Here is a 21,776-nt window from a genome sequence, read left to right on the forward strand (position 1 = left end):
CCTTCTCTTCCCCCTCCATCTCCCCCCCTCCCCCTCCCCCTCCCTCTCTCCCCTTCCCTCTCTCTTCCATCCATCCCCCCCTCTCACCTCCCCCTCTCTCCATCTCCCCCCCTCCCTCCCTCGTTCTCCCTTCTCAGTCTTTCCCTCATTTCTGATCCATTTTTTATGTATCACTCCATTACTCTGTACTCTCATTTTCAGTGCATTACCTCCTCCCCTCCCCTCTTTCACTCGTCCACTGTCCTCTCCTCTCCCTTCTTTGTGGGATATTATGATGCATCTTCTGCCTTCACCTCTTCACATGATCTCTTTGGTTCTCTTCTCTGGTTACATCCTCTTCTTCTCTAGCTCTTTCTTTGTCTTTACGCTCATCACATACATCGACCTCATCAGTCTCTGAGCCTCTTCTGTCAGTCTGCTAAGTAGAAAATGTCCAAGTGCTGTCATGTTTCTGACAGTTGTGATCAAAGTCATTAGCTGTAACGTTACTCAGTCCATTCAGAACACGCAGCTCCAGACTTCAGTCCATCTTAGAGGCGGTATTCTTGACTTCAGGACACAGTTTCTGGGAGCCCATCCTCACTGCTGGGGAGGAAACGGAAACTAATTTCACTAAATTCAAAGACTGTATTTCATTTAGTCCTTGATTCCCAATAAAACTCCCTCTGACTATCTGATGCTGTTTGTGCTTTAACAACAAAGAGTTTCCACTAGCACATAAAACTGTGAAACCAGGCCTCCGTTCGATCCACCAGACAGGTCGTCCACTGCTGCAGGGTCACCTTCTTGTTCCTGTTATGGTCACATGATCTGTAAACACAACCCAGTTGGCTGAGGGAGGTCGGAACCATCCATTCATCTCCCCCATATGAGTCTGGAGGGTATTGCTTCCATTTGTGTGCGTCCATGAGCAGCGGGACACCCAGCAGGTAATAAACATTATCATTGCTGGGAATGGCTTGACATTGAAGCAGCCAGTGTTACTCCCACAAAACCAGTCACTGCAGACTGGCAGAGAAAAAGAGGGGGAGGACAGATACAAAAGACACAGGATGAAATGAAAGGAGGACACCATGAGACGGGTGAAAGTGAGTTGAGTGAGTGCTGTGGTGGTGTTTGTGGAGAACAGTCCAGTCGAAACTGGAGGAAACCAGTCAAGAGGAAGATGAAACCCTCCAGTGTAGAGGAGGGTAAATGGTGGAAAGAGGGAATGGTCATGTGACTGGAGAGAAAGGGTTAGAGGAAGTGGATGTTGGCTTGGCTGAATGTATGGAGGGCCTGCAGAGAGAACAGCATGGTGGGTGGTGCATCAGTGCCTCAAAGCAGAGCTCAAACATCCCAACGTGACATTTTTAACCCTCCATGTTTCAGCTAGCTCAGCTGCAGAAAGATGGAGGTTCCTATAAGAGCCAATGTGTCGCGCACACGTTGACAAATACACAGCAGAGCAGCAGCAGTGTGTTTGAAGGTGTCGTGTTATCATGCTGCTCTATATTCAGAGGGGCAAATGTGTCAAAACTGAATTAATAGGATGTGAACCAGGAATTAAACCCTGCAGTGTTACTGGGGTGGTGGGAGGTGGGTCTGACTGAAAGAAGAGCATTGCACAACTCTCCAGCGGCATCGTCCTATAAGTCATCTTCTTCAGGTCTACACGGCTCAATGTTCCATCTTTGTTCCTGTCCAACATGGTGAACCTTTCCTGAAAAACACAAAATGTAAGTGCTAATAAACCATCATTGTGCTTTGTTTGCGTTGTTGAATGTTTCAAACACAAATATCCCAAAACATATCCAAACAACTGGATATCATTTGTCGTACTGATAAAATGCTAGAATCTCTTAATCATAATACTCCTGGAGGGCAAAAGGTCAATGTAGATATGAGCTCATCCCTTTCCTCATCATCTCTCTGAATGATTTAGTAAGTACTGACCACATCGTGTATGAAGTTGGAGCATGAAGTTGGAGTCTGGTGTTCAGTTGGTGGGTAGAGCTGGGTCATAATAAGTATATTATATCACTCATGTTATATACCTCTCTATTTTTCACTTTGATACAGACACACCTGCAACAGCAGCACCATGACTGGCCCTACTCATGCAGACAATGGATACCTGAGCTAGTTGGGTCCTTTGTCTGTGGCTGAGGCAGCGCTGGGATGAAGCACCAGGTGAGTAGGACTTCCCCACACGACTCAGGAGCAGGAACCAGTTCGGGACTGCTCCAGGAGAGAATGGGACTGATTTTCCACACAGAAGTGCATAGAGGGAGGGATTTGTGGTGTTGATCAGCTCTGTGTAGCTACCTAGACAGGCTCCTCTGTGAGCCAGACCAATCCGACATCTCTTTCTGCAGGCTTCTCTGTGCAGCACACATTCATTTGCATAGGTGTTTCCCAGAACACTGCAGACTGGCGTCCCCTGGCTGAGAACATGGGCCAGTGCATGTAAGGACAGAATGTTCTGATGAACTGCTGGATCTGATAATTAAACCTTAAAATGTTTGATTTTAGTTGCATATGTTGGTCCTTACCTTGGACATGATTGTGGACAAACATATTTGGGGATCCGGACTCTATTTTTCTGAATGACCTGGCACCAAGACCCCACTGGACTGTGGCATCTCAGCAGCTCTCACAGCTTTTCTGACACACAAGGAAGTGACGGCACATTTCTCATGTCTCCAGGTTCGATGTTTTCAGCTTTAATGACTAATTGGTGAACATTCTAGGCTACGCTGGAGGTGGTTAAAAGGCAAAAATGCACTTGTGTTTGTAGAGTGTGGGATTGTGAAAATTCTGAAAACATCTTTTTAAATGTCTCCTGCATTTACAAGTCTGTGCTGCATGGACAGAACATACATTTATTTCAGTCTTACCAGGATCGACTCTGCCAATGTAGGGTCTCAGGTTCTCTTCAGCCTGTGTTTGTTTATGCTGGCCCCGGGGTTTTTTACACGCACACACACACACACACACTGGTCAGGAATATGTTCTATATGATACTGTTTAAATTATATATTTCCCAGGAACTTTGTAATCACTGCCAGGTCCACATCTGCCCCCAAATCCCACATCAGCTGGCAAAGAGGTGCACATATGACCCAAAATACTGGATATATTGAGCCTCCACACCATCTCTGTGTGCAGCTTTACTGTTATTCAAGATATGCAAATATGAGGGAATTATATAGTAACATTCATTTGAAGCCCAAGCAGAAGAATTAAGGTAAAGAAAAAGCATGAATTCATGGTTTCCCTGCAGGAAGAATATATTTGAAAAAAAAGTATCACCAAAGCATGAAGCCGCTTCAAATGATGAACACAATCATTTGCAAAAGAGAATTTAAAATTATTGATTGATTGTATTTAGATTTGATACAATCACCCACAATTCAGAAAAAAAACCCTCCACATTACCTCTGTAGCTTCTTCTGTCTGTTTACCTTCAGGTTTCTTTGTGGCTCTCTCGCTTCTTCTCCCCTTAATCTCTCTTTTTTGACCCCTCCTGCTCTACTCATCTTGCCAAAAGCCCCAAGGGAGCATCTGAAGTGACTATTATTAAAGGGGCAAAAAGGCTGAGAGAAATACTAAATGAGTGTGAAGAAGGAGAAAGGGGGTCACTCATTTCGGCGCATTAGTTCCTCTCACACACTGTCTGTTATCTGCTTTAAAACTAATTGATGTTTGCATCATCAAGTGCTGCCCCGTGTGGCTGCAGTGCAGTTTTTCTCTAGGAATTCTATTAAATGTATTTTAATCTTATTTCCTTATTTCTAAATTCCTTATCCCAGTTGCTCTCATTAAGGAAGCATGCTATTCTAGTAGGCTTCTGTATGCATAAACCATCTAAGTCTTTGAAAGTTTGTGCCCAAAGGATGTAGAAAATATTTTACTTTCTCTCCAGAATGGGCGGGGGCGGTCATTGTCAGTCATCGGCAAATTTTGTGCATTCATACATTCAACGGTGGACTTTATCTCTTCTTATTGCCGAATAATGAGTTTTTGCTGTCATTAAGTTGCTAACAGCAGTTTTATTTCCTTGAGTATCCAACACAAAAAGATTTGATGACATTTAGTTCCTAACTGCCTTTTCATTTGATTTCCTTGGACAATGAAGCCTAAAAAATGTAAACAATTGGAAATGTAACATTTTAGGCGCTTTTATTTTCAAATGCACGGCAGGCCTGTTATGGGCCCACTCGGCCTGCAGGGGCCGCCGTCTCGCTCCGCCCCTCCGGGGTCAGTTTATTCGTCGGGCCGCCTGTTGTGGTCACTTACCCCATGCTGGTTGTTCTGAAGTAAAGATTTACCAGCATTTAGCTGTTGTATTCGGGTTTTTTTTGTCCTTTTTGAGGTGGATATTGCTTTGATCGGCTGTTCTCGACTGTGTGACACCAACTCCGGGCTAAGGCACCAGCAGCCCCGCTGGTTTGTTTTGTTCACTAAACTGGAACCAGCCGCCGCTCGGAACCGGGAGAAATTCTCCTCAAACTCGCTGATTTTGACCTGACTCTCGCCAGGATTTTATCGAGTGCACAGCATTCGGGATTTCGGTCTTCAAGCGGAGGAGATTGACACAGTTATGGGCTAGAAAAGTGTATTTGGACATTTTAAACAGGAACGGGACCTTTTGCTGCTTCTTGCATTGTTCAGCTCTTTACTTTCAGCATGTTTGTGCTGATCCATCATAATCATAAATAGGCTCCTAACGACAGAATCCAGGTAAGTGCTAGCTCCAGTGTGTTTTATTGTCCCTTTGGTTGTAATAAAGATGCAGATATTCCTGCATGTCAGAGGCCATGTTTTATAACATCTAATCACCCCCCCCCCCCCCCCCCCCCACACACACACACACACACCCCACCCCACGGTGGGAACATGATCTGGAAAACTAACTCTTCCGTGAATAAAAACGACCGTTTACGTAATGGGCAGATGAGAAGTAAGATTATATAAGTTTTTATTAGCAGAGGTTCTGCTGAGGGACCTCATAATGGGAAATGTGATGATAAAAAGTGTCCTCATGACCTCAGCCTTAAACTGCTGGGAGCTTCATATTTAACCTAAATATTCTATACATTCTGTGCAAGTCAGACTCAGATATGAGGATTCATTTTCTCCACAGCTGGAGTTTAAATTTACATGGATTCCATCCCAGACTGACATCAGGCGCCAGTACAAGTCAGGGTAATGGGTGATGCACTCCCCTTAATATACCCCCTCCCTCCCTGAGGTGCATTCCCACCAACGATGCCAACTCAGATATGCAAATTTGTGTGTGTCCCTTTAAGCACCTGTTTGCAGAAGGTTTGGAGCCCCCCCCCTCCCCCGGCTGAGGGTGTGTTTACAGTTTGACCATCCAACAACAGCTGAACATCTATGCCAGTCTGCCTTTCAACAGCCCCAACCTCCCAGACAGCAGTTAATAGCAAGGGGGTTTCCCTCCAGGGTGTCTCTGACCATCAGCGCCAGTTGTTTTTAATCTATGTAGAAAGATAGCACTTGTGCATACCCCAGCACCTTTGCGGGACACTATAAGCTGCCTAAAACAACAGAGACAACAATTCATTACTTATATGACAATGGCAGCAAGTCCCACAGGCGTGTGGTGAAAGGCTAAGGGGGGGGGATTTACATTCTTCCTACTTGTATGTCGTCCTGTTTGACAGTGATGTCACCTGTAAGTCATTTGTGTACGTTTGGCCGACCTTTTGACCTGCATGCTGATGACGTCACCTGTGCACTGACTGGTGTTGAGCTCTGAGGCTACGGACCTGCTATGACTTTGACTGTTCCCTGATCCTCCTTGGGCCTGCCTCTCCCTATGTGGTCGGTCATCACGGCTATAATTAGTCGTGCTTATCAGTTATCTGTGTGCAGTGCATGCTCGTCCCTGAGCATGCACACAGATGCTGCAGGTCCTGGAATAGCTCCATGTGGGCAAAAAGCATGTAGGCTCTCAGTTACGCTAACGCAGACTAATGCACTGTCCTGCAAAGGTTGCTAAAATAAAATAACCAGCACAGGAAATGTCCACATGCACAGTAAACCCACGTGCAGCTCATTCATGGCATCCTGTGTTGATTGTTGGCTGTTCTTCTCTTTGTGCTCTTTAGTGTGTTTGCACAGATGTCACCGTGAGCACAATGTTGCCTGGGAGGAATTAGACTTTATTAGCTTGATGATGTAAGTTATGGTGATACTTTCAGCAGTTTCTTTGCTTGAGTATCATAATTAACCAGTATTATAATTTAAGCTGAAGCCCAATCATCCAACTACCAGCTGATATGTGTTTTTACAGTACGTTTATGTACAGGTCGGGTGTTCTAACTGGATTAAACTTTCACCAGGCTCCTTCTCTGTCAAATCCCATTCAGTAATCCCTCCTGAGTTGTGTGGTCTCGTGATCGAGTCTTTGTGGCCTTGGGATCACACAGGCTGCTGTCTCAGTATTTGTTTAAAATGAAAAACCACAATCCAACATTATGAAACCTCTAAGTTAGTGAAAAGGTCCTTAAACTAAAGATAAAGGTCTAAAGGAACTAAAGGTCAAAAAACAGAGTTTGAGATTCTCAAAAAAGTGCACATGCTGATTTTCTCTGTTTTCATGACTGTTCCTCAGCTAATGTTTCACCCAGAATAACATGCGTGCGTGCGTGTGTGCGTCTGTGTGTGTGTGTGTGTGCGTGTGTGCGTGTGTGTGTGTGTGTGTGTGTGTGTGTTGAGTAGAGAGTCCCATCCAGTTACATCAGTTTACCTCAGCACTAAACCCTGAGGAAATCTGCACTCGCAGGCAGGTGCAGAGGCAGTTTTGTTGCCTCCAATGAGTTGGTGGACTAAAATGTTGCTGCAGAATGAAGGGAAAGGTTTTAATAAAGCTCTTAATAGAATGAAACAAGTTGGGCAGAAAGGAAACTGAAGTATTTAAGAGATGATCATTTAAAGGCTTGTCTAAACTTAGAGAGGAGGGTCAGAGCTACAGTCTGTATGTTGTTCTGTCCTTTATTCTTCTGAGAATCCACATTGATCAAAGATTTAGTTTTCCTGTAATTCTGGTGGATCATCCTGTGTTCTAGAAAATGTGATGTGGGTCTTACATTGGTTTTAGCACATATTTACACAGTTGCTGTAATTTATGAAGAGGCAACATTCATTTCCATGTCATGTGTGATATTCAGAGATGTTTAAACTTAAAAAAGAATCACTTATTTTTGGCTTTTAGTTAATTGTAAACAAACCTTTAACTATGCAGCTTCTCCTCATTTGGCCCCTGAAAATCTTATCCCAGTTCAGCTTTGTGACCAAGACTCCAAAAAGATGCTCTATCAAATATTTAACACATCCACAAAGTCTCTGTTGTCTCCACCCACACAGCTTTTGCCACAGACGTGCGAGGAGAGAGGCAGACAGCACACAGGCCGACCTCTGGAGAGCGTCTTCCTGTTGCTGCACGCTGCCGTCGTTCGTGCACTCTCTTACTTTCAGTTTAGAAGAGGGAGGCAACAAAGTGCAGAGTCATTCGACAGGATGTAGCTCTTCTCGTAATGGTTGACTCCGGGATGTAGATGAATGATCGGGCATCCTAAAATCTCTTAAATAAGGTAATTTCTTCTAATTTACTCCTCATGCTACATTTTCATCTGAACCAGAGCTTACCAGCCCTGAAAGCTGGACTTGTAGTGGGTTTATTCATCTGTGCTTGTGGAAGTTCACGTTGATACTTGCATCATTTTGCTTTGCACCTTAATGTTGGTGGCTGTACTGGTCCCTGTCATTTGATCTTCAAGTTCTGGACTGGTAAACAGCACTAGCAAAGCCTCTTGGCAAATCTGGGTCGTCATGCATCAGCACCGCTTGTCCCAGTATTGCTTTCACTCAATAGGTATCAGTGTTGCTTTCATGCTTGTCTCATCCTATTAGTCTGCATTAATGTCTCTCTTTTTAATCTCTTCCGGGATCGTGACGTGGCCCAGTACTGTCCTGTCTGATGACTAGTCCAGATCTTCTTCCACCAACACGTAAACCTGCCACTAAATGAATCAACTCTGTGCTTCAGTTGCACTAGAACGCCCGGGGAGGGGAGGGGGGGGGGATTGTCCTCAGCCCTCCAAATCTGATCATGTGTGATCACGCATGGAAGGCCTACCATGGATCCTCTGACTCTAACATCCACATCAACTGCTTTGACTCCTGCAGTTGGCAGGTCCCGGGAAGAAGTTTTATGCTGTTTGTGGCTCTTTATCACATCATGAATCAGGACCAAGCTGGCAGAAAACAAACCACGCCCTCCCGTTTAGAAACGGTGCTGAGCGTTCCTTTACCGTGCACATCATCTCCATTTATGTGTCGACTCTGTGACCTGACAGGTCGAAGCCCTGAGGCTGTCCTGCTCCATCTGCATGCACCCACTGAAGAAGACATCTCTCCTGAGTTTATGCACAGTTGAACCTGGAACCTTTGCCAGAAGAATAATGAATGAGCTCATTCTGCTAGATCAGATCACTGAATCCCGTTGACCTTCTGGACCTCCTTGTGACACCAGTTTTTTAGTGTTTTATTCATGCATGTAGGACTGGAGCCTACAACCTTCGTGCCATGAGTTGAAGGTGTTTCAACATCTGACTTGCTTAGTTGATTCATTCTCTGGAAAATATTTGAGTCCCAGCTGTGGTACTCGTGGGCTGTCTTCCATCTTTTTCTCTCTTAATGCAAAATTCATCATTTCAGAGCCTGAGTTTCCTTTGCTGCCCAGTGGAGCCGCTGGTTTAGCTCTCCTGAGGCTCTGGGATGTTTGTTCACAGGGAGTGGCACACTTTCACATATGGGTGCTGGGCAGATGGCTCAGATGCGTTGCCGCTCCACCACTGAATCTGTGAGATGGGATCTTTGTTATTCTGATTCCTCCTGAGCTGACCTTTGTATCCGTGTTATCCTTGTAATTTGTTGTTTTTGTAAATATTGTAAGAGATATTGAACCATTACTTGAAAGGATGAGAGCAAATACTGTATGTGCCTGGAGCAGTTTAAGGTCATCGAACTCCGAGAGGCTGACTTTGACAGCAGATCTTATCGGTACCGATTAGACCCACATAGACATGCTCTCACTCCCGTGACCGCCCCCTCCCCAGGGCAGAGGAGCTTTGGTTAAAGTGAATACACACGCTGACCTGATTTCATGTGTGTTTATGGAGCAGATTAGGATGGTGGCGTAGCCAGACACTTGTGCAGCAGTGGTTAGTCAGCCTGTTTGATTGCAGACACGTGTGTCTATGCACGGGAATGTGGGGCACATCGAGACTCTGCACCCCTCCCCCACCTCTTGAGCGCACCAGTGGATTATTGCCCCACTATCTGCCTTTGTGCCAGACATCAAAACAAGCTTCAATGATTCACTTTTGAATTTAGTGCAAATCAGAAGGTTTTAATAGAGAAAATAGACCAAGTCTCTGTTACCTGCACCTGGAGCAGGAGCTAAAGCTTTTTTAATTAAATAAATTCTGCTAATAAATTCTGACAGCAGTGTGTTCAGCATTAGCTCTAACCCTTCTGTTTTAAATGCAGCAGCAGAGGTCAATGTATGATTTCCGCTATTGACACATCAGACACATTTAGTCCACTTTAGAAATCTTAATCAGCACTCAGTCCTGACACAATCTGCATGTGTGAGGGTTCTGGAGCTGAGCTGCTCCTCTCTTCCTGATCTCAGTACTATCATGAATCATCATCTTCAAATGGATGTAGCTAGCAGTCACTCCACCCAAGGTCTACTTACAATAAATGAAATCCCCAGGTCAGACGTTGGGGTCATGGCCCAAGTAGAGGATGTTGGGAATCATGAGGGAGGGAAGAATCAGCGCTGATATAGACTATGTTGTGGTAAAGAAGGAGGTAAATCAGAAGACCAAGCTTTTCTGAGTGATTTCCCAGCTGATCTATGTTGCTACCCTCTCCTTTGAATCCTCGGACACAAGCGGCCGACACCAGTTTCCCCTGCAGGATGTCTGGGTGGGAAGCTCGATCTTTAAGGAGGGGCTCGGAGTAGAACTGCTCCTCCTCATCCACAGGAGCCAGATAAGGTGGTTTGGGCATGTAGTTGGGAATGGGATGCCTGATGAAATCAGCCCGGTGAGGTTTTTCAGGCACATCCCACTTACTATCCAGATAATGCTCATCTTGCCAATACTGGTTTTCTTATGTCCCTCAAGAATTGTCCAGTCTTCTGTGCATATTCATATTCATCCCTATGGCAGCTGTAGGCCGTGGATAAAAAAAGCCTCAGGCTCCATAGAAACCTTTTATTTCTGTACACTTTGCAGATAATTTAGGTCATAGTTTTTGTTGGGGAGAAAGTGATCAGTTTTCTTCCTGTGCTGTTGCCATCAGCGGAATGAGATGGAAGCTTCAGTTTACTTGCTGCAAGGGCAACCACACGTCTGCAGTGTGAGCTACAAGTGTGGGCCCTGGCGAGGTTTATTTTTATACTAGCACACGAACATGTAAGATTACAATAAGCTTAAGTGTAAGCGTCATATGATAAAGCATAAGCGTCACAGGATAAAACAAGCATGATATTTACAAAAGGAACATATGAGAAAATGGGGGATGGATGGTCAGGTTGTCTCCTGCTATCCTGAGGTGATAGAACATCAGCTAAAGTAGGTCACAGGGTTCTGGTCAGGAGTGATAATAAGTAGTTACAGCATTGGTATATGAACAGTTTGAACCTAACAGTTGTGGATTTAGTTTTTGTCTTTCAATAAATCATTTTACAACAGCAGAGATCAACTCCGTCATATAATTGAGCTTCTTAGAGTTAAAAGGAGTCTTTGTGTTCCTCACATGAGCATATAAAAGCTTTAAGGCAGCAAGTAAGCTTTTCAGATTAAACCTTAATGTTGCTAATGGCATTCTTTAGAAGCACACATGTACCCACTTCAGCAGGTAAACAGCACCAAGACACTTTTATTTATCAATTTATTGTTGCAGAGCATGTTTTTATATGTGTGAAATTAAAGGTCTATTTTAATTAGAGAATTTTGCCCACAAAGCCTCGTAATTGACTGTTTTCTATCCTTCCCCAGTTGCGTGTGATTCCCAGTTCCTCAATGCTGCTGTTGGCATCTCATGGAAGAAAGAGCATCCTTCAGGTCTGCCATGGTATCCAGATTGCCTAAGTTTGGTGGACGCTGCTCGGGTGGTGGCAGCAGCGCTTTATCTAATGGTTCTGCACAGGTGGTCACACCTGCCCAGGATGGTAAGACCAGTCCTCCAGCAACATGTCCAAATAGTGCGATCCCTGCTTCCTCTTTCTCCCTAAAATGGAAAAGGGATGAAGGGAGAGCTCCAGCTATCTCTGCTACCCCCACCTGGCTTGAGGATGAAGACAAGGCTAAACTTTCATCATGTGTGAAGGAGGCAAAGAATGGGTCTCCAGCAACACCCAAGATGAAGAGATCAGGTTCCTTGATGCTAGCTGCTTCCAGTCCAAAAGCCATTCCCAAACAATCCCTGAAGATGAGTCCCAAAGTTGGCAGCAAAATGGGTCCAAGTTCAATGGATGGTGCAAAAATAGATCACAATAGCTCCAATATTCCTGCACCAACAGGATCAGAGTCTCGCCTCGTTCGTCCTAAATTGGGGTCCAGCTCCCTCAGAAGCAGCTCTCAGGACAGTCTCTCCCAGTCTAGTGACAGCTTAAAGTTCTTGCCAGTGGACAACATGGTTCGCTCGAACAGCTTCACCCACTTCAAGCAGATTCCTTCACCCACCAGTCAGCCCATGACGCGTTCTTTCTCCTTCAACAGAGCAGTGGAGCTAGCCAAGCCTCTAGCTAACACTCAGCTCAGGCCTCCTAAGAACAATTTCCTCAGGCCTCCCCAGCTGAGCAATGGTAGAATTGGGTTAGGCCTTGGAGCTGTAAATGGCACCCTTGGAGGTTCTGGAGGTTTAGGTGGAGCACTCCAGTGCAGTCGAATTCCTTCAGGTACTTCCTCTATGCCTACCCTCTCAATCCCACCCTCTCCCAGTACTCCCACTGCTCTGAAGAAGCACCTGCTGCCCAGCTGTTCTCTCACTAAGTCACTGAGAAACACTGCAGGGTCTTTTGGCTACAGGCTGACTCGACCAGGGCAGGTCAAACCTGAGCAGAAGCCTTTATTTTTTGGGAAGGTCAAAGGAACAGGACCATCAGCTGTTTCTGAGTGTGGAACACCATCAGCAGTAGACATCGAGCTGACTGTTGAAGCTGACAAAAGAGACTTCAAAGGTGACATTGATGGAAGCTGTGGAGATGGGGAGAAGAGAGATGGAGAGAGTGGCGTGCCCTCTCAGAGTTGTGGACTGGCAGCAGGTGAGACTCTGGAGGAAATGTCCTTCTCTTCGGCCTCATCACTAGACAAAGGTGACGCTGATGAAGCGCTCCTAGATGACTTTTACAGTGCTGAAGATGTGTTCAGTGATGGAGACCTGCCTGACAGTGGAAACACTCAAAACACGACTCAAAGCCTTCACAGTGTTCACAGTGGGACGCTTGACTGGGACAATATGGGCTTGGAAGGCAAGAAAAACTTCATCTGTGAGAATCTCAGCCCCACTTCTATGTCATTTTTGTAAACTTTTATCCTGTCTTGACATGTTCTCTGCAGGCTATAAAGAAGAAAGTCCCATGGAAGACTCCCAGGGGCCACTGTTATTGTCCCCGAATCTGAGTGATGTTCTTCAAGCTTCATCTGTGGAGCTATCCCCTTCCAACAGCTCAGGGGGGACATACATGTGGGATGAAGATGGTCTGGAGCCCTTCATGGGGAACGGGACACATCAGTGTGGCAGCTATGATAACTCAGAGCTGAACAGCTTGGTGAGTTTGGTGACTTTGCATTTAGTCCAAACTGGGACCAGTTGTCTCACTCAAATTAATGGTGGGTTCTGATGAGTAAATGGTGTTTTTTTTTGTTTGTTTTTTACTGGTTTTTAACTTACCGAAGCAAATAACAAAGTTTTTCTGCAGAGCACCTGATCTCAGGAATTTCTAAAGAGCTTAAAATCTACTGGACTTAAAGTTATGTAACATGATTTGTGCATTTGTGCAATTGTGTGTGTATGTATCCGTGTTCTGTTCATACCTCTGCTGTTGACACAGACCCTCATCACATGTAACGGTTCAACGGTTTTACAGTGCGTGTTATTGTAAATGCTACTGTACATAATGGGGACCAGAATATACATTAGCAAAATGAGGACATTTTGGCTGGTTCTCACACCTTCAGAGGCCTTTTTGAGGTTTCTTGGTTTCCTGGCTGAAACAAATATAGAAAGATAATTTAAAAAGCTTAAAAATCTCACCTGGTTAGATGGAACAAATTGACTGACATTACTCACTATAAGAAGTGAAAATGCTTTGCCTCACGGAGAATAAAGGAAATGGAAGTAAAGTGAAAATAGGGGTTATCGGGAAGGAAGAAGAATCCATTTCTGGTGTGAAGATCAGCCTTTCAAACACGTTACTCATATATCTGATTAGAGGAAATGAGCCTGCTTCATGTAATTGGAGTCACATTTTTCTTTTGCATCTGTTGATGCCTCCTTCTCATTCTTCCTTTTCACACAGAGCAGATTCTTCTGTTAAGAAAGGAAATGAAATGATGGAGCAGGTTTTCTAGCTCTGAACGACAGATTAGCTGTTCGGGCTTGTTTTGGCCGTGCAGCTGCAGTGACGAACTCTTTCCACTTGGGGGCACTGTGACTCCTTCTGAGGGCAGAAACGCACGCACTTTTGCATTTTTCCTGGCTTGTGTGTTCCTGCATTTTCCCAGCTCTGTTTTATCTGCAGGCTTATGCCACTGTACAAATTCATGGAGTGGGCTACCTGAGCTGATAATAGCATTCCCATGATGCGCCATGCCTTTTGGTACAGTAGCAGCTTTGCAAAATTGGCATTGTGAAATGGAGGCCTCCTCTCACAGTAACTCCTCATTTTTCTCTGGCTTTGACACAATTTTGTCCCACACCAAAGCCAGGCATCATCAGACGTAGAAATGATGTCTGGTGGCCTCTCACTTTATTACAAAATGAGCGTATCAATCGCCAACAGCCTGGCAATTACCTCAGAAAACAGTCAAGGCATCGTTCCTAAATTTGTAATGGGGGTTATGTATGTAGTATGGGGTTCTGTTTTTTAAACTTTTCTTCTTCTTCTTTCTCTAAAATAACAGTCCTGCACGTACATGCAGTGAAACACCTAAAGGACTGCCTTGTGTTGAGTTTCTCTTTGAAGTTTTGACTCTTGTGTACTGTTGCTTTTGGACCTCTGTTTCTTTTGTCGGTTGCAAAAATCCATTTGGCATTCCATTCCTCTGTTTCCTCTGTTTTCATGCCAAACACCAGAGGGTACAATCCATTGGCTAGTCCCCTCTGTTTCTTTACAAATGAGTTACCACTGCCTCTTAACTGATTTATTTGGTTTGTGCTCTTCTGTGGTTTCGGCTTGAGACAGGCGAGTTTATTAGAGTGTAAATGAGTGAAGCACTTACGCTTCCTGTCTAGGGCTTCCCAGCCATGTATAGATAATGCAGCCTGTATGCAGACATTAATAAAACTTCAACTCACCTAGTTTTGTTTGTCTTCATTTGGAATCGACAAGCACAGCAGAAGCCCTCTGAGGTGGTGTTTGTTATTCCTGAGGACTGAGGCATCTTCAGATGACAACAGTCTTTCCATCATCTCTGTTAATGACTCACTAAGGCTCCAACAGCAGTGCTGGGTTATTATACTACATTATCATGCTGCCTTCTAAACCTCTTTGGACTTTGCATATAAATGGAAACATCAGATAGGAAAGACAAGCCGATGGTAACGAAGGTAGTGAAGGTGGCAGTTTTCAGAGGATCACATTAAATTGTATTGTTCCCTCCTTACAGTAGAGGCTTTGTAATGAATTCCTTTGCATTTAATTCAACTTTCCCTTTTTGCATTTTATTATTTCATGTGATGATTTGACAGTTTAAACCGCTGTCATGTCTCTTCTCCCCAGTGCTGCTGCCAGCTCAAAGGCATTTTTGGAATGTTTATTTCATCAATATTTTGAAAATGTTGTCATTAATAATCAGTTCTTTGCGCTCTTCATCACAACATGCAAAAGAAAGAAGAAGTTTCACGCGTAAACTCTGAAGAATAAAAAGTACAGTTCTCTGAAACTTCTCCCTGACACTTCTTGATTTTACCTTATTTCCCGAAGTGAAAATGAGCTGACTGCTGATTGTGTGTCATGATGCTCTTTTACATTCAGCCAGTTTCTCCTCAATACTTCAAAAAGTTGCTCTCACGGAGCAGAAAGGGTCAAATTAAAGTTGCAGTAATGTTTCTTCCCCTTTTTTCTAGGTCTGTACTGATGCTCTGGACAATTGAGGCTCAGCTTTCAAAGTTTAGAAAGTTTCTGTATGTTCCAGCAGTGTGTTAAAAGATTCATCTGTTGTTATGATGGGATAGGATGCCACAAGATGGTAGGATGGTTGTAATGGCTGCTGGATGGATGAAAACCAGTGGGTTAGCTGTCAAATCCAGTTTGAAGTCAGATTACAATGCGTGTGTGTGAATATGTGTGAAAGCAGGTTAATGGTGTCATGTCCATTTGGGAGGTGTTATTACACAACACAGTCTGGATTCTTTGTGACAGAATGAATTTAATATCACGTCCACTGAACCTTTAATGTTATGTTACGATAGCTGTGAGGCACAATTGTTTTCTGAGACCATTGCTGGAGTGGATCTCTCAGTAATGGGAATCCCCTCCCCCCAACTGAGAGATTATCCTGATTTTTCCATTGCTCTGAGCTATTGTGTGCTGCCAGTGTGAAATGTAATTTCCTTGGGAGGCACTCGATGAACGTGAGAGACGGGATTAAGCTGCGAATGATGCTGGGATGAAGGACAGAAAAAATAGATATAAATGAGGAAATTAGTCTGAATGTCTTGGAATCCAAACCCTCACATCGAAGGTGAGCAGTAGAGACAGGACTGATTGTGGAGGAAGTAACTGTGACATGCTGCAGTTACCGTACTTCAGCACTCTGGAAGGTTCAGATCAACAGTCGGGATTATTATTCCCACACGAAACCAGTGGGAGTCTGTGAGTGATGGACCATCTCAAAAAGCCAATAACTTGAGAAGAACCAACCATCCCATCCTTAAAATCATTATCTTTCCTCCAACACAAGCATTAAAACTGCTTCAAACTGATGTTGAGATGGACACAGGACATGCTCATTTAAGGTCCTACAGGGGAACTCTGATTGTTCAAGCTGATGCATCGTAAATCCTCAACCCTGTACAGTTGGTTGATCCTCTCCCATGTTTCCATGGTTTCCATGGTGCCCATCAGTACAGTCATCTCCTGTCTCTGCTCCCATTGTGTTGCAGTTGTCCCACTTCAGTCCTGTCTGAAACCACTCCAATTGTAGCAGAACAGCTTTGAGGGACGAATGTTACATAAACTCTAAGCATCCAAATGTTGGGATGTAGGCTGAAGGTGGGAGATCAATGGTGGTACAACGGCCCAGCTTCAACCGTCTGACACCAGACAGTAGGACAGATGAGACGGCTCTATGTCCACCTGCATTTGTGTAATTTCTCTTTGACTGAAGCAGCATTTGTGATTTATTCCTTTGATGTTTCCTCCGTTAAGCCCTAACCACTGCAGAGTACTCACTTATTATGCAACGCATGAGGTTTTCAATAATTAACATTTTTATGCTTATGTCTTCCAGTCATTTTTTTCATGAAGCACAAAATTACCTTGAAAAACAAAGCTTTGAAATATCAATTCATTCGTTTGCTTTTGGGTATTTTTCCATTGAATAATTTCCCAGACGGCAGTGCAGCAGTCAGTTTAACGGCCTTTTCTGGGGCTGTTCGTGTTGTCAGCCTGTTCAGAAATATCACCCATAATTACGGGTTTTACAGATCTCTGATATATGCCGTGAGAAAGTATTGGCTGATGAGAGATAAAGTCGCTGGAGTAGAGTCACTAATGACACACAAATCTGCAGCCATCATAACATTTTAAAGGCTGATATGATGGATTGTACAGCTGATTATGATTCAGCTCATTCTGGTTGGCTTGATGAATTCGGACGCATATTGAATCAGCTCAACGCTCCTGAATGATCTTACATTAATTACTAACAGTAGATTTTCATGGTTCTCAGGATATCTTGAACAACCTGGACTCTCCAGGAAGTGCCCAGCTGGATGATGATGACCTCATGCTGGATGTGGACCTCTCAGAGGATGGACCCCATGGTTAGTACCCAGGACGGGCGCTCTGTTCTTCTACTAATTACTCGTTACCTTCGAGTTGCTCTTTTGTGTGATAAATTTTTCAGCTTTGATGGCTGGAGGTCACTGTGTTTGCATTATAGGACAGATACTGATTGTAATTGTAAATGAATGCAAATCCAAAGTCTGATCTTTCTGTGAGCGATAATAATACATGTCTGAAAATGACCTGAGTGATATAAATGTGCGTCTGTTGGAGATTTGCTGCTGCCAAATCCATTAAAATATTTGAATATACAGCTTACTGCTTATTATGAGCTCCCAGTCTTACAATGCTCTGGAGTTCCTCCTTCTCCTCCTCATTCTCCTCCTCTTCCTCCACCACCACCTCCTTCTTCTCCTTCTTCACCACCTCATTCTTCTCCACCACCACCACCTCAAACACCTCTTCCTTTACCTCCACCTCCTCTGACGTGGCTCTAATCACATGACCAGATGCACAGATGCCTCGGTTCATATAACTCGGCTATTTAAGCATTATGAATGTATGAACTCAGCAGCTTTTGGTCTGTATGTGTTGGATTAGGCTGTATTCAGTTGTTCCAGTGACATGAATGTGGAGTGGGCTGACATTCCTTCCTACTCCTCTTCACATGGCAGCTGTATTTATAGCAGGCGAGATCATGACCAGTGTGAGTCTCATAAGCAGGGCAGACTGTCCAGTCAGACCCCTCCCACCAGACCAGGCCTTAAAGATAGGACAGGAAAGGCTGTTTTCTCCCTCCTCAAGACACCCTGACCTTCCAACCAAACAGGAAGTGGGTAAGAGAAGAGGAGAAAATGGGGACGGGGGTTGTCCAATATAATATTCTTATCTAGTTGTAGGGTCCCCGACAGGAGTCTGTCTGCTTTATTATAGAAAGGAACCAGTCATCTCAGCTGGTCTCTATCCAGCACAAAACAGCCAGACCACAGCTCAGCTCCAGTTGCTTCAGACTCTCCCCCCAGCACCAGTTCCTAGGGAGTTCCCAGAAAAACAAGACTGTCAACAACGACAGAATCAGGCAGGGCGGGTGCTGGGTTGCTTTTCTCTCTGGCCCTTTAACTGCTCACCAGCTGACAGGACGAGGAGCCTTTTCACACCACTCTGAGTTCCACTTGCCTTGAATCTGTTCTATATGGAGGATTTTCTGAGAGGAGGAGGAACAAATGCAGAGTTTTCTGCTGAGAATGGAACTGGCTGTCCGCTCTTGTATTATTTAGTGACATTTGGGTAACGTATATAAAACACTATTGTTGGATTTTTTTTTCTAAGTCCCTCAGCATTTCTTCATTTCTTTTTAATTCCTCTTTGTCCTTGAAAGTTCACAAACTATCCAGCATACACAAGAAACTCAAGGGTCTTGTGCTGTATTAATCGTCAGTTTGTTGCGGTCATGGATCATTTCCCAGCTGCATGGTTTCATGTGTCCTTTCTCCTGGTAGGAAGTGAAGCTGCCTGTCACTCTGTGGCTAAGTCTCTGTTTTTATGTGATGTGTTTTCTTAGAGTGGTGAGAAGGAAGAGTTCAGATCACAATTTCATTACAGTATAAAATAGTGTAAAATATGGATGATTGCATTCTCCTGCTCCGTGTGTGTGTGTATATGTATATGTGTGTATATGTGTGTGTATGCGTACGTGTGTGTTGTTGAATGGCAGCCAGAGAAACAGAGGTAAAAACAGACATGAATTCTATCTTACAGTCATTTTCTCTTCAAATAACAGCTGAGACAGATTTTTAACCCCATCTCAGTGTTGTCACACAGATCCATTTGTTCTGAGACACATTCTTGCTCTTCATACTGCAAATTATTTGTTAGGTACTGACGGGATGTCTAATATTGAACATGTGGAGAGGAGCAGTCAGCAGGGGCAGCGCCGTAAATGCCAGCGCAGGAGCGGACCAAATCACCTCCACCCTGATCGCAGGTTGAGTAGATTTATATGATTGAGACAAACTCCCTGTTTATGGTAATCTCACATTCACTGTAAAATGTAATTTTACTGTCTCAGGGCCCCGGTCCTTCAGGCTTCTGATGGCATCAAGGTTTCTGCGCAGCCACAGATGGGGCTTTCTGATGGCAGGCAGCCTTGTTACACGCCAGTGGTGGATGAACTCACTCTGGAATACATGACCCAGGACTGCAACTCACTGAAGAACCAGCTGCTCAGGCTGAAAATGCTGCTGCAGGTATGAAGCAGCACCTGCACCTGACTGCAGGGACACATTAGGACTGGGACCCTGTGTAGAGGAGCAGAACACACATAGCTGGTTTGTTTCCTCAACCAGCCTTTTATTCAATGACCTTCATTAAAAACAAATATTTATTATTGAAACACAAGCCCTTCTTATAGGTCCACTTTACAATATTGAGGATTATTCTCGGGTGTATTAAAGCCTGTTCATTGGAAAACATAGTGAATAAAACATGTTGAATGCAAATTATAAAAGATTCAGTGGAGAAAAAAAGATGAAAAAAAAACTCCCTTTGTCCAAAACAAACACTGGAGGACGCTTCACTAATGCACCGGTGAAAAGAAATGACTTTGCCTACAACAGGAAAACAATATTTATGTTTACATTTGAGTAAAATGTCCCTTTTAGATGTGGTTGAGCTCATTGCAATTAGTCCCAAGTCTTTCACGTGTAGCCTCAGGAGAAAGTCTGTCTGTGTTGCCCATTAGTGAGTCTGTTTTTAATTGTGTAGTTTTATAATATTACATTTAGCTGAAGGGAGGGAAATGAGCCCTGCAGCATCCTAACACAGCTTCACTTTACTCTGCAGAAGTACAGCAGCCATCTGAAGCTACCTGGGTTTGGTGTAGACGTAGATTGATGCTGCACTCACTTACATAGCTGCAGATTGGATTCAACAAGCTGCTACAGAAAGAGATAAATAATCAGTTTTACAGTCTAACTTCACATGGAGCCACTGAGACTTTTCTGCAGTGGCAGCATTTTGAGCAGATGAAGCACGATTGCGTCATTTAGTGAAGATCTTTTATGACCCGAGTGAGTTTTTAATGTATAGAATGTTTGAAAACATCTCTGGCATCTACCGGTACCTCATGTATCTGCCATCAGTGGCTGCCAGTTCAGGGTCGGCTGTGGGTAACACACTTATTCCAGAGTAGTGAAATTTGCTTTCCAGGCAAGCCTCAGGCCAGCTGTCATTGATCCAACTGACTGTGTTGCATGTGTGTGTGTGTGTGTGTGTGTGTGCGTGTGTGTGCGTGTGTGCGCGCCCATGTCTCCTTGCTCATGTCTGTGTTTTTCCAGCTTGAGGATACAGACTCTCCACCAGATGTTCCTGTGGAGATTGAAGACAACACCACATCACAGGTATCATTTTTTCCACCCATTTTGCAGCTAAGTGATTGTGCTGTTGTACCCAGCCTTACAGTGTATATGTGTGTGTGTGTGTGTGTCTGTGTGTGTGTGTCTGTGTCTGTGTGTCTGTGCGCGCACGTGTGCATGCTTCAGTTTGAGGAGCTGATAAAGGAAGTGCAAATGCTCAGAGCTGAGCTGAGGAGTCGAGATGGAACCATCGCTCAGCTCACTCTGCAGTGTCATCAGCTTAAACAACAACAGGAACAAATGGTGAGTTCAAAACACCTGTAATAATAATAGTAACAGCAACAACAACAATAATAATACATTTATTTATTGAGCACTTTCCATCTTGGTGCTTTACAATGGTAAAAAACAATGCAAAGAAAACAGAAAAAAATGTAAAGAGCACAAGACCCTTCAGCCTAATGTCTTTTAGAAGACTCTTCAACAACATTGGTGCAATATTGGGATGAGAAAACTTGCTCAGCAGAGAATTCTTCTTTACCATCGGGACATTTAAAAGTCCCAGCCCCTGAGAGTGAGAAGCGAACTAGCAAATAGACGTTTGTTGCGTGGCCATTTACTAATTTATAAGTAGGCAAGAAGCACTTTGAAATCAGCTTTGACCTGCAATGGGAGCCAGTGCAATCAGGCCAGAACAGGTCTGATATGTTTAGAATACGAGCAGGTGCCTTCCGAACCATCTGCAAGCTTCCTTCTCTTTGGTAAATCTGATAAAAGGACATTACAGTAATCCAGCCTGGATGTTACAAAGGCATGTATGAGAATCTCAGCACCTTTCCTTTACATGTAGGTCAAAAGAACATACAGTATGTCCTGGACATACAGTAAATACAACAATCATCAACAGATAGACCGAGGTGCTCCTACTGTTGGTTACGTTTAGCTCATCTAATGAAAGTCATTTCAGTTTTTGATAAATTTGATAAAATGGGAAATTAGCTCAAAACCAGTTCCAAACAGTTTCTCCTGGATAACAGCTGTAACAGTCAGAAACATCTGGAGATCTGACCCAGCGGTGCCAAATACAATGAAAATAACAATGGGCCGAGGACAGAACCCTGAGGGACTCTTTCCTGACAGGAAAGAAAACATTGTAAACCTCC

General features: G+C 44.0%; 2 protein-coding genes across 7 annotated transcripts in view; one reads left to right on the top strand and one right to left on the bottom strand.

The window, feature by feature from the left end:
* Nucleotides 1-127: 127 nt before the first annotated feature.
* On the bottom strand, nucleotides 128-10,092 carry sparcl2 (SPARC-like 2). Its single transcript, XM_057048295.1, is given in 7 exon segments — nucleotides 128-585; nucleotides 716-810; nucleotides 1,590-1,702; nucleotides 2,117-2,426; nucleotides 2,535-2,646; nucleotides 2,880-2,978; nucleotides 9,948-10,092. Coding segments are annotated over 7 exon segments (939 nt in total). The 3' UTR covers nucleotides 128-520.
* ccser2a (coiled-coil serine-rich protein 2a) overlaps nucleotides 4,244-21,776 on the top strand; it is a 30,568-nt gene continuing 13,035 nt past the window's right edge. The window contains exons 1-9 of one of the 6 annotated variants that reach the window (XM_057047416.1): nucleotides 4,244-4,725; nucleotides 7,378-7,604; nucleotides 11,085-12,559; nucleotides 12,648-12,859; nucleotides 17,205-17,298; nucleotides 19,136-19,244; nucleotides 19,329-19,506; nucleotides 20,596-20,658; nucleotides 20,800-20,916. In XM_057047416.1, coding sequence (XP_056903396.1) covers nucleotides 11,128-12,559; nucleotides 12,648-12,859; nucleotides 17,205-17,298; nucleotides 19,136-19,244; nucleotides 19,329-19,506; nucleotides 20,596-20,658; nucleotides 20,800-20,916 — 2,205 coding nt within the window. In that variant the 5' untranslated portion in view covers nucleotides 4,244-4,725; nucleotides 7,378-7,604; nucleotides 11,085-11,127. The other 5 variants (XM_057047417.1, XR_008952653.1, XR_008952654.1 and 2 more) reach the window with 5 other exon arrangements.

This window comes from Takifugu flavidus, chromosome 11 (assembly GCF_003711565.1).
Source record: "Takifugu flavidus isolate HTHZ2018 chromosome 11, ASM371156v2, whole genome shotgun sequence".
Classification (NCBI taxonomy): domain Eukaryota; kingdom Metazoa; phylum Chordata; class Actinopteri; order Tetraodontiformes; family Tetraodontidae; genus Takifugu; species Takifugu flavidus.